General features: G+C 36.7%; 1 protein-coding gene across 1 annotated transcript in view; it reads left to right on the forward strand.

The window, feature by feature from the left end:
• The first annotated feature begins 635 nt into the window (after positions 1 to 635).
• LOC139898850 (alpha-isocomene synthase-like) overlaps positions 636 to 13615 on the forward strand; it is a 29814-nt gene continuing 16834 nt past the window's right edge. The window contains exons 1-2 of the mRNA XM_071881653.1: positions 636 to 719; positions 3207 to 3480. Of these exons, the coding sequence (XP_071737754.1) occupies positions 636 to 719; positions 3207 to 3480 (358 nt within the window). The remainder of the gene's footprint in view (positions 720 to 3206; positions 3481 to 13615) is intronic.

Here is a 13615-nt window from a genome sequence, read left to right on the forward strand (position 1 = left end):
ATAAAAACACCTCGGTGGAGTCGATGAAGGTTGTTTCAACAATGATCAAGACCAGGATCAATCAAATGTTAATTAGTATATATACGTAAATTAGATATATAATATAATATAATATAATATAATATAATATAATATAATATAATATAATATAATATAATATAATATCACAAATTTGACCAACTTTTAGGAGAAACATGTCTAAATTTATTTGCTTTAATTTGTTCTTCTTAGTTAAAGTATTGGGAGTCGTTCAAATTTTTCACCGTTTCGACAATTTAATGCCGGGACAATAGACATCCTGACTCCGCGCTGGCATTAAACCGGCGTTAAATGCCGGTGTCGCCTCCCACCGTTGCCTGTGTAATGTTGTGATTTTGGTTGTTTTTATATTTTATAATATATAATTAAACTAAATAATCAATAAAAAATAAAATTATAATTGATTTAACACTAAACGATTTTCCCTGTTTTGGCCTCAGTGTTAAATTTCAGTGTTAAGCTTAACACTGAAATTTAACACCGAGTCCAGTGTCACAACTCATAGTGCTCTTACTTTGTCACCACCGCTATAAATACAATTTAATTCAACTTAACACTCAAGCATTACTTATCAACTTTAAAAAGAAAACATTTCAATGAAACAAGCAATGGAAGTTATTCGTCCCAATGCTAACTTTCCTCCTAGCGTTTGGGGAGACATGTTTCTTTCCTATCACCAGGTAAATAACTTCCATCGATTCGAATTCAATTAAATAATTTTAAGTCTGCTCGAGCTCGAGTGACATCAAACTCAAATATGCCAATTTTTTATAATAATTTTAAAATTAGCAATATTGACACTTGTTATTTCATCTGAAATTCATATGTAATAAGTATCTAATTACTTAGTATTTCAGTAATTTTTATAGCCCATTATGTTTGAGAAAACTTCTGCATGCTTTCTATGTGGGATAGATTACTTTTTTACTCTGTGTGTATTCTTTTTTTAATACATAAGCTTTTACTCTCAACCATGTTAAATATTAATCGTTCGTATTAACACTAGAATTAGAATTTATAATAATTTTATTTTGATCTTACGTTAAAAATATCTTATTTTCTCCTTCAGTCACCTACGTCATAATAGACATACGTTAAAACGTAAGGATGTCAGTGTCTGCGTACGGCGTACCCGTGGCGGAACTTGAAGTTTGTAATTGGGAGGGCCAAAAACACCGAACATTCATTATTTCCCTAGCCAAAACGACATATCCCACCCACATCTAAAAGCAACCAAAATGACTAAAGTTTTGGTTGCATTTAATATATATGTATATTATATATTATAAACTACAATTATTGTAATAAACAAAACAACAAATCAATCTTAAAACATATCAACTGAATCGTAAGTCAAGTTAGTGAGAAGACAAATAAAGAATAAAAAAGACACAACAAATTTGTAGAAGACAAATATAGTACATAATAAGACACTAACATACAAACATACGCAAAAAGTGAAAAATAAAAGTGATGATTTTAGAATATGAGAAGAAAGTGAGAAGAAAGTGGTTGTTGACAATACATTAATTTAGATAAGGAGAAAGAACAAGAGTTGAATTCTTCAATAAAGCTGCTGTATTTTTTGGCTCCTGTAAATTATTTCCTTTTATACACCATAACCACAAAAATACTAGTACTTGTCCAAAAGTTTATAGTGGCCATGGCCCTCTTTAGTCTACATGTAGTTCCGCCCTTGGCGCCGTACCGACAGCACTCTATGCAGGAGCTGCTTATATGTATATGGTGTGATGGTGTGATTGAAAAAAATTATTTAGGTACAGGAACTCAGGAAGTCATCCCATATTGAATAAGGAAATGAGAAAGCATGTAAGAATGTGATTATAAATACTAAGATTCATAAATGTACATTGGGCAATCAACATTACCGTTGAAACATTTGCTACATAATGTTTGATTCATAGTTATATATTCATGTTATAAAAAAACATAAGTTAAAAATTCAAAAATAGAATATATAATAATAATAACTAGTTATATAGCTCGTTCGACTCCATAAGCTTGTTCGGCTCGAATAATAAATCGAGTATTCGAACGAGTCTAGTCGAATACTAGTTTTTAAAGCTCGACTCGATTAATTAATCGAGCACCAACTTTCTGTCCGAGCTTGACTCGAGTTCGAAATTGATCATGCTCGAACTCGTCTTAAACGAGCTCGAAATCGAATAGTTCATGAACTACTCTGTTCGTTAACGCCCCTAGCCACAAATTTAGTGAGGTGGATATATATATATATATATATATATATATATATATATATATATATATATATATATATATCCACCTCACTAAATTTGTGGCTAATGCTTTCCCCAACATGTTCTTCCCTTTTATCCTACCAATGTATGTATGTATGTATGTATGTATGTATGTATGTATGTATGTATGTATGTATGTATGCATGCATGCATGCATGTTTGTGTGGAGAGGATCTAGAGCTAAACACCCCTTTTGGGGATAAGGGGATAAATCAAATTGTTATTTTTATAACATTAAAATTAGAGTTTAGATTTTTTTTTCAAAATCTGGGATTAGTATTTATTTTGTATATTCAGAAAAATAAATAAATAATATTTATTTACAGTACGTTAACATACATCAGATGTATGATAAGTGGTTATCATACATCAAATCAGATATATGATAATTTGTTACTATACATCTTATGTATGTTAACGTGTTGTAAAAAAAAAAAAAAATTAAAATAAAAAAATTTCTAATTTTGTTCTAAATCTACACAATGAATACTAACCCAAAAAATTCTAAATTCTAAATTATTAACTCTAATTTTAATGTTATAAAAAATAACAAATTACTTATCTCCCTATCCCCAAAAAGTGTTTATTAATCTCTCTCTCACACACACACACATACATACATACATACATACATACATACATACATATATATATATATATATATATATATATATATAGGGTGAGAATCTAGAGAAAACTAAGGATACGAGAGAACTCACAAACGGTGTACAGATTGAGCCAATCTGTGTGCAGATTGTGAGCTCAATTTGTGGGTTCTATGAGTTCTCTCGCACCCTTAGTTCTCTCTTGATTCTTATATATATATATATATATATATATATATATATATATATATATATATATATGCCTTGTTTGTTAATAATGTAGCAAGAAGATGAAGTTGTGATTGAAAAAGTGGTCGAAGAGTTGCGAGAAGAAGTAAGGAAGGAAATATTAGGATCTTTGAAAGATCATGTGCATCATACAAATTTGTTAAGACTGGTTGATACAATCCAACGCCTAGGAATTGCTTATTACTTTGAGAACGAAATTAATCAAGTCTTGCGATACTTCTATGATTCATATGGTGACAACTGGAGTGGTGGTGCTATTGCTGTATGGTTTCGTCTAATGAGACAGCATGGCATTTTTGTTTCATGTGGTTAGTGCATATGTTAAGAATTTAGTGAGCCCTATTAAGTTCTAGATAACCTAAATTTATCACTCAACGCACAACAAACAAATAATAGCAACAATACTTAAAAATAATAATAAAAATAAGTGTAAGAAACGTAAAGAAAACGAAAATTTAAAGTGCTTATATCTAATATTGTTATTGGTTAACCAATTGCCAATTAGAGAGAGAGTTTTCCTATTAATTTTTGGAGGTCTTAGGGAGGGGCGTTCCGTCGATTTCAATTTTTCATATGGGCCCTGTGCAATCAACAAAAAATGGGCCTTTTATATATACAAAAATTATGTTAAGTTTTTCATTAGTACTGCATATTTTTTGATTATGGGCCCCTTGAGATTATGGGCCCTGTGCAAGCGCACGTGTTGCACGCCCTCAAATCCGCCCCTGGACTCTTAGGTTTACAAGAGGCTAGGGTTCGAAATTAGAGAATAAACACAATAAGTTAACAAATTCTGCAGCTTGTTGTCCATGCCACGGTCGCGTTTCGCGACCTAGGCCTCGCGATCTACGAGGTTTTGCACCCCAACTCTCGAGCACCTTTTTCGCGTTACAACATCGAACATTGTTGCTCATTCTTGACCCTCATGTTCCATGACAGCCCCCTCACGATCTGCAAGGCCTGACGTTATTGCTTGTTTCTTTCTTTTTTTGTTCAACTATCTTCACTCAACAATCTCTCTATGTAGATTTTTTGACAAAACGAAACCCGATCACCATTTCGACTTCATTGAACCTACCTATCTAGCAAACTTTGGGACACACACACTTCAACCACGTCGATCTGGCAGCTTCCGATAAAGATTGCTTCACTTTATCCTCCAAAACGTAATCAACCAATCTCGGTTATAAGCTTTACTTCAATCCGTCCCACAACAACAATCGAATACCTGACTATAACTCCTTTTGAAAGAACGCTAGATAAACTACTTGGGGCACGCCGCACTTCTACACCCGGAAGGAAGACTTTCGGTACCTAAACTGCTGAGCTATAATCCAATCTTCGTTACTCGCTCGATAACAAACAAACTCCCTCTGGATACGACAACCACCTCACTACACTGTGAGATACTGGGTCGGAGCTCGACCCGACTCAAACAACCCCATCACCTAAGTGATCCATCCGTACAAAATACCATCTACTCGATCTATCTTTTCAAGAAATAATAGACAGTCGAGTAGATCAAACCAGTGGATATAACCATCAAGGAAGCCGTGAGAGAGTACCATTACATCCTTGATCTTCCACATTTTTACTTTCGCATTAACCGTTGGAACACTGACCACATACAATCGCACGAATTCATACGAACCGAATTCTACAACCTGATTCAACTCCTGCTGTTCGAATGTCGCAATACCATTGACTTCCACAAGCATTTCTTGTTCATATTCTCATGTCAGTTGCAACATAGTATCTATTGGAGGTGATATAACTGAAGTCTCGAAATCTCTAGTGCTCCCAAATCGACAATCCTGTTTAGTGGCTTCAAAGCTCCCACTCAACTCTGACTACCCACTAGTTTTGTCTCTTCTCGAGATCCCACTCGACCAAGATCCCTCAACAATATTTGAATGTTCAATCCCGCTAGGAAACTTACCACTTCTCATCCCACCAGGCCATTCCTCAATAGGAATCTCAACCATATACATGGTTCCCGTCTTAAATTCGCGAGCAATAATCCGACTGCCCCTAAACAGCTTCCACTATTGATCTTCAAATAAAACATGGCACATATCATTATCCAACTGCAATACAGAGATCAATCTTCTCGTGAACTTGGGAACAAACCTCACATTTTTCAAGATCCAAACTTAACCCTAATGTCTTATGACAAGATCATCAATTCTTACAACACCCAGTTATCTGTCGTCCGTAACTCAAACCTTACCGGAATACCACCTAAAGTTCATCATCTTGTTCATGTATAGGGAAGAAAGAAAATAGTTACCCGAATCCAAACCTCGGGATCGTCAAGAAACTATGTATGGCACATCAAAGCACCATATATCATTGCCACTGTGTTCTATCCCACCTTCGTATTCGGACACTGTGATTTAAGGTGACCTATTTCCTCACAATTCCAACAAACAACATTTCTAACATGTGATAATTTTCTCTTATATCTTGTTATGATTCTACTTCTACCCCTACCTCTACGTGCAGCACTCAAAAGCAAACCTGGAGTCCTAGTCGAATCCTTGCTCCTAATTCCCTCACTGAGAATTAAATCACATATCCCTTCTAAAGTTAACTTAGTAGTTCCAGATGAACCACTGACAGTTTTAACCGAGCCATACCAATTTTCGGGTAATAAAGACAAAAGAAACAATTCCTACAGCTCATCCTCAAACTTAACCCCAACCAATTTTAGCTGAGTCAAAATCAGGTTAAACTCATTCACGTGATCCGCTATAGAGGCTCCTTCCTTCATCATTGTGTTAAGTTGTCTGATTAAGTTGTCTGATTAATAAGAATTCTTTCTCGTACATATTAGACAGATCAGACAACACACCTTCAGTCGTGGTTTCTCTCATGATGTTGTAGGTGACATTCTTGGCTAAAGAAAGTCAGAGTACCTTAAGTGCCTTCCTATCCAAAAAATCTCATTCCTCCTGCTTCATATTATCCAGTTTAATACCAACTAAAAGTTTATATAAACCATTTTGATAAAACACATTTTAGGTATGCAACATTCATAAGCCAAAATCTGAACTATCAAACTTATATATCTTAACCGTGTAATTATCTGTCTTTAATCCAGGTAAGTCACTCGTAACACAAGCTCTGATACCACATTTTAGGAATTTAGTGAGCCCAACAAGACCTTGATAAGTTATCACCCACCTCACAATAAACAAATAATAGCAACCATACGCAAAGATAATAATTAGGATAAGATCAATAAACGTAAAGAACATAAGAAGTTAACTTGGTTATATTATATATTGCTATTTGTTTAATCAACGGCCAACTAGAGAGAGTTTTCTTATTATTTCAGAGGTGTTAGTTTTACAAGAGGCTAGTGTTTCAATTTATATAACAAACACAATAAAGAAACAAATTCTGCAGTTACATCTCCATGCTAAGGGTCGAGTTTCGCGACCTAGACCTCGTGATCCAATAGGTTTTGCAGCCCAACTCTCAAACACATTTTTAGAAACGCTCAACGTCGAACCTCGGTGCTCGTACTTGACCCTCGTGTCATTGGGCTTACTGCCATAACCAATATCATCAGCAGATGTATTAGGCCTGCTGGTTTGAGAATCACTGGTATTAGCACCCTTTATACATACCTCAGTATGAGCATTGTTGGGCTTAGGGCCAGTATTCCATTGATCATCACCATCACCATCTCTCTTCTGCTGCTTTGGAGCCTTTTCATGCTCATGCCCCCCCCCCTCCCCCCCCCCCCGCTCCGATTTTTTTTCTTTTTTTTTCTTTCTTCTCCCCTTTTTGTCATTACCAAGGGTTGAAATGGTGCCTGGGGAAACAATTACCTCACGGTCACTGTCACTATCAGGTTGTGATCAGGCAAAATTATTCCAATTAGTATTAGCTGGAAAGAGGCGAGCTCCTGGATCAGCACCATAGTTCTTGAGGCATAGATTAGCAGTACGAACCTCATTGTGAGACACACCCATGGAAATTCTTTCAACATTAGCATGAACATCAGATTGGAGTTCAGCCATTTGGTGTAGACGAATCTACCACATGTACCATTGTAGCCATATGTCGTTGATAATCCTCCAACCTATCCTCAAACACTATGTTCTCCTCATTAATACAGTATACCATTGCCCTTTCCAAATACAGCTCCTCTTGTAACTTATTGAGATTGGCAAGGTATTCTTCATGAGAAATAATGTGTTGATTGACGGCATGTTGTTGCTCATGGTGGCGTTGGATATCAGCAACTGCAAGGTCAGTAAAGGCAGTGATCTGACGCAGTTTGCCTTCAACAACAGATCTGGTGGCTTGATCAGCAAGCTTAAGTGATTTTCCCACAGAGTGAACAACAGTCTCCTCAATGGTTTATTGCACAGATGGTGTGATTTTGGCAACTGCACTATACACGGCAAGGTTAGACACCCCTTGCATTTCTGCCACATCCAAATTGTTGGGTAGTAGTGGAGGAGTAGAAACTTAAACTAGAATAGCTTTGTGGGGTGGTGGAGGTGGAAGGTCATTATCATTATCAGGCTCATCACCATGATCACCATCATTTTTACCTTCGTTCGAAGGCTTAGAACCACTGTTATCCTTGTCAAGTGAATCAGCATCATCAGCAAGATACACTGGTTTGTCCTTAGAACCAACATTATCAGAAACTATTGGCTCGTCCTTACCAGTACCTTAGTCAGCATCACAATCAGAAGATGATGCAGAAGAAGCTGATGAATTGGAAGGTACTGGCGAATCATGAACATCATGGATAGTGACCTTACCAGTATTAGGATCAAGCTGAAACTTAAGAGGCTGCTCATTTATATTATCAAGCATGGCTAGCCTCTCAAACACCTCATCTTGAGATGGTTCATCTAGTTGTTGAAGCAATGGTTCATCTAGCTGGATCAATAGTCAGCTGATCAACCAATATGGCAATTTGTGGAGTAATGGTTACCCCCTTGTAGACGAATCTGGGAACAACCTCATCTGGATCAGTAACTTTGGGCCTGCGATCAGTATCAGCACCCTTAGAAGAATCAATATAAACATTATCAGCTTTGTTGCTACCAGCATCCACACTATCACCCTGAGTACCAGCATCTCGGGCCATATCAGAGATAACCATATTACCAGCTGCATTTGGGGAAATGGTATCATAAACCATATCATAAGAATCAAGATTATCAGCAGAAGTAGGTTGATCATCAGCACCCACAGAGTCACCCTTAGAACCAGCATCCGGTGCAGCGTCAAATTCATCAATATCACCAACAACATTCACAGATATAAAATGCGTGGGAATAGTTGCACCAGCATCAAGATTACCACCAGCATGGATTGGATCAATGACCATATCATCAACTACATTAAAAGGGTATCTTTTTAATTATGTGAGCTATTTATTACTTCTTTTTACAAACAGTGACCAATTAAAATACCTTGTCATGTTAGGTGGTCTATACACATACAGGCAGTAGACAGCAAAGTATGTCATACTGGTTTGTCCTGTATGTTGTGGAACCAGCACTACAACAAAATTGTCTTTTATTTTAAAGTTCCAGCATACCCAGCTCAGAGATGAGATAGGTAAAGCGTTTCTCATCTAAGGACTTTGTGAATAAGTCTTCTAGCTGTTGATCAGTCGATATGAAGTGCAGCTCTACATTTACTTTTTGAACATGACCCCTTATTAAGTGGTATCGAATGTCAATATGTTTGGTCCTAGAGTACATCACAGGATTGTTCATGATGGCAATGGCACTGGTGTTATCACAGTAGATTGGAGTCTTTGTAAAATTAACACCATAGTCGTTTAGCTGACTTTGCATCCATAGCACTTGAGTAGTACAGCTACCAGCAGAGACATACTCTGCTTCTACAGTGGATGTGGACACAGTATTTTGCTTTTTGCTGGTCCAGTTGACTAGCCTTCCACCCAGTAACTAGCAACCACTAATAGTACTTTTCCTATCTATTTTACAACATGCAAAGTCTGCATCTGAGTACCCAATTAGTTCAAAATCCTGGTCTTTGGGATACCAGAGACTACGTTTGGGAGTACCCTTTGAATACCTAAATATCCTTTTCACTGAAAGCAGGTGTGACTCTTTAGGATCAGCTTGATATCTGGCACAGAGACATGTGGCAAACATAATATCTGGTCTGATGGCTGTAAGATAATGTAGGGACCCAATCATACCTCTACGTTTAGTAATATTGACTTGTTCACCAGTGGGATCAACATCTATTTTAATGGATGCTGCCATTAGAGTCCATATGTCTATTAAACATGTCAGATCAAATTTATTTAACATATCATTGATATATTTAGCTTAACTTATAAAAATGTCATCATCAAGTTGTTTGATTTGTAATTCAAGAAAGTATTGCAAATCTCTTTGTAAACATGTTTCATATGTCTTTAAATAAGTCTTGAAAATTCTTGACAATGTTTTTCATTTGTAGAACCATAAATAATATCATCCACATAAATTTGTACCAGCAAGAGATCACCATCTATCTCCTTTGAGAATAGAGTGGTATCAATTGTTGCAACTTTAAAGTCTAAACCAGTGAGATACACATGAAGTTTCTCATACCATGCTCTAGATGCCTGCTTAAGGCCGTAAAGAGCTTTGTCTAACTTGTAGACAGGGTTCGGATATTTACTGCTTACAAAACCAGGGGTCTTCTTGACAAAGACTTCTTCTTGTAGCTTTCCATTGAGAAAGGCAGATTTGACTTTCATCTGGAACACTTTAAAGTTCATATGAGCACTAAAGGCTAAGAATATTCTGATTGCTTCTACCCAGTTGGTACTAATGATTTTCTTCTCATCATCATCAGGTTTAGGTACCAGCTTCCATACTTTAATCCTAAAAAACTGAGTGAGATCATTTTGCATAGCTCCTACCCAACTAAGATCTTTCAATGCTTCTTCAGGATTAGTGGGTTCAATGGTAGATACAAAATTTACATACATAAAGAAGTTGTTGATTGCATGCCTTCTTGTTTTAACTCCACTAGCAAGATTTCCAATAATCTGCTCAATTGGATGCTCCTTTGTCCATCTAGTGAAGAACATGTGAGCTTGTTGTGGAACACACAACATCATGATCATCAGTTGGCATAATAATATGTACATCAATATGGGACTGTTGTACTTCATTGGTTAAACCAGCACCAAACTGTGATCCTTCATAACCAGTGGGACTCTGCTCAATTTGTTGAACTTCAGTAGAGCTAGTAGATCCAATTGGTTTAGACACGGATGGAATAGAGTAATCCATCTCATCTTTATAGAACCCAGTAGCATGGATTGGTCAGGGTACTGCTGCTGGTTCTTCTTCTTCATCAAGAGCTTGCTGAGTAGGCTCTTCAAAAAGTAACTCCTCATCTTCTTGACCAGAAGATAAGTTAGAGGCAGTTTCAACAATGGTAACATTGATTGATTCTCCAAAGCATCCCTTTTTTGTTGTGGACCATGTATGCCTTTGACATATTGGAATATCCAAGAAATATTCCTTCATCAGACTTAGCATCAAATTTGTCAAGCTGGTCCCTATTATTCGGTATGAAACTGGGAGTGACAAATACATGAAGAAATGAAATTGAGGGTCTTCTTCCTTTGAGAACTTCATATGCAGTTTTCTGATGTCTTTTCACTATTAAAGATCTATTCTGGATAAAAAAGGCAGTGTTCACAGCTTCCGTCCAGTATGAATTCTTCAGACAAGACTCAGCTAGCATAGATCTTGCTGCTTCAATGAGATTTCTATTCCTTCTTTCTGCAACACCATTTTGTTGTGGTGTTCTCACAACCGAAAGGTTTTATGAAATACCTTTGTCAACATAAAATTCTTCAAGTCTTGAATTTATGAATTCTGTATCATGCTCACTTTTTAGCTGCTTCACTAGTTACCCATTCAATAACTCCATTCTTTTGATAAAATTGATAATTTCATCAGCAGCTTCACTCTTTTGCTTCAAAAAGAATACCTAAGTGTATCTAGAATATTCATCAACAATAACCAGTGTATACCTCTTTCCACTACAGCTGGCAACATTGACAGGACCAAACAGATCCATATGAAGTAAGTGAAATGGTTTCTCAATAAATGAAATCTGCTTTGACTTGAATGAAGCATGGTGATACTTTTCATTTTCAAAATCAGGACACAATATGTCCTTCACATAAGACATGGTGGGTAACCCAGACACTAAACTTTTGCTTGAGATTTTGTGAATATCTTTAAAGTTTAGATGTGAGAGTCTCTTATGCCATAACCACTTGAGGTTGTCTACTGACTTTGAATAAAAGCAAGTATCAGTTGTTGTGACTGTTGTGTTCACGTCAATTTGATACATGTTCTCATGTTTTTTTGCTGTCAGCAGTGGCTTCCATGTCTTATCAAAAATAGTGCCACAATTTTCCTTCTGAATTGGACTATCTTTCTTTTGTTTGTCAGTTGGCTTATGCTGATTAAGTTATGTTTAAGCCCAACAACATATGCTACATTAGTGAATATAACATTCCAATTTGTTAAAGTACCAAAACCCTTTGTGTAACCCAATGGATTATCTCCATATGAAATAAATGGACCATCCTATTCTTGATAGTCCATCAGCAGGGACTTACATTCGGTCATATGTCTCGAACAACTACTATCAAGATACCAGATTTGCTTGTTTCGAGTACACTGCACAGTAACCTAGAGATTAGTTCTTTTGGGAACCTATCCGAGGATGGGTTCTGGAAAAGTCATCTTTGATGCTCTCTTCCTTTCTGCTGGTTTGCTTGAAGAAGCAGTAGCAGTGGGGGTCAGGGTTTGAGTACACTGGTTGGATAGGTGAGCTTTACTGCCACATTTGTAGCACTTTTTCACTTTTGGTCTTGGTAGCTGGTTGGCAGTAGATGTACTGGGAGTCTGATTCTACTACTGGCTTTGAGTAACAGCCAGTAGCAGCTGGTATAGCTTCACAGTCAGTATCTCAGTGATAGATGACCCAGCACAAGACTCCACAATCTTGTCTACTTTAGCTTTTCCCTTATGGACAGCTTTCTGTTTGGAACCAGTACCATAATCGTGGTAAATTTCTTTACTTTTGTCTTTTGACTTACCAGTGTGAGAAGTTACTGGTTTGTCTTCTGATACTGGTTGACCAGTATGTTTTAGACTTACCAGCATTGGGATTTACTGGTTTGTCTGCTGCTACTGGTTGATTAGCATGAATCTCAGCAGCTGGCTCAGTATTTCTAGAACTTAGACAAGATGATGATTTGAATGATTTTGAAATTCTTCGATTATTTTCAGTAGATGCTTGAGGGATTAGTAATCTCATCATTTGAGGTACTAGCATCCCTAGATTTAACTTCATCCTCCGAGATGTCTTTCATGGACGGTGGTGGGTTCACTGTAGGTCTGAAAAACTTATTTGTTAAGACCTTTTTACCCTTAACTATCTTGGCAAAGGTGTTTGTCAAGACAGCTTTAGGATCAGTTTCAAGAATAGGGTCCATGAATTCAACTTCTGCATGAGCAGCAACATCATAGTCACCAGCAAAGAATGCTTCTACTTGGGCAGGCACCTACTCATTAACACATTTGGAAGTGCGTTGAGCAGATGTACACAAGAAGCTACAACCTTTTTAAGCTCATTAAACTGGTTCTTGACCTCTGTTGCTTCAGAGTAAAGAGATTTTAAAGCAAAGTTTTGATTTTAAAGTTTGGAAATTTCACCAGTAAGGATTTTAATTTCATCAGTTTTTCTCTAAATTTTTCATTTAAAGATTGGATTTCATTTTTGAAAATTTCTTCATGTTTGCTGCCTCTGCACATGTCAATTCTCATATAGTCAAACATTTCAACTTTTTCATCATCAGTATAAGTTCGAAAATTATCAACCTTATACAACATTTCAGATTTCCATTGAGGTGAATCTCTTTTCATATCAGCTTCCCTCATATCAGCTAAAAATGTAATACCACTTTCTTCCTCATCAAACTCCTCAACCTCTCTAACCATTTTACACAGCTTTTTACCAGATGCATAACCAGTGCACTTCTCATCACTTTCACTATATGAAGATGAAGATGATGAACTGCTTTCATCCCAATCATGATACTCAACAACTAACACTTTCTCTGGTTTCTTCTCCTTCTTCTCAACCTTTGAGTTCTCCTTCATCTAGGCCTCCATAGCTTTGTACTTGTTCTTGTACTTTTCAGCTTTTTAAAAAGAGTTAGCATGTGTAGAAGGCTTTCTGGACATGCACTCAGATGCAGTGTCCTACCTTTCCACAATTATAACACTCAGATTTGGGTCCCTTTACTTACTTGCTTGCATACCTAGCACTTGGTTTCTTGCTGACTTTCTATGGTTTACTGGTCCTACCACGGTTGAATTTCTTGAACTACCTAGCCAATAAATCCAT

Source organism: Rutidosis leptorrhynchoides, chromosome 3, assembly GCF_046630445.1.
Source record: "Rutidosis leptorrhynchoides isolate AG116_Rl617_1_P2 chromosome 3, CSIRO_AGI_Rlap_v1, whole genome shotgun sequence".
In the NCBI taxonomy this organism is placed as follows: domain Eukaryota; kingdom Viridiplantae; phylum Streptophyta; class Magnoliopsida; order Asterales; family Asteraceae; genus Rutidosis; species Rutidosis leptorrhynchoides.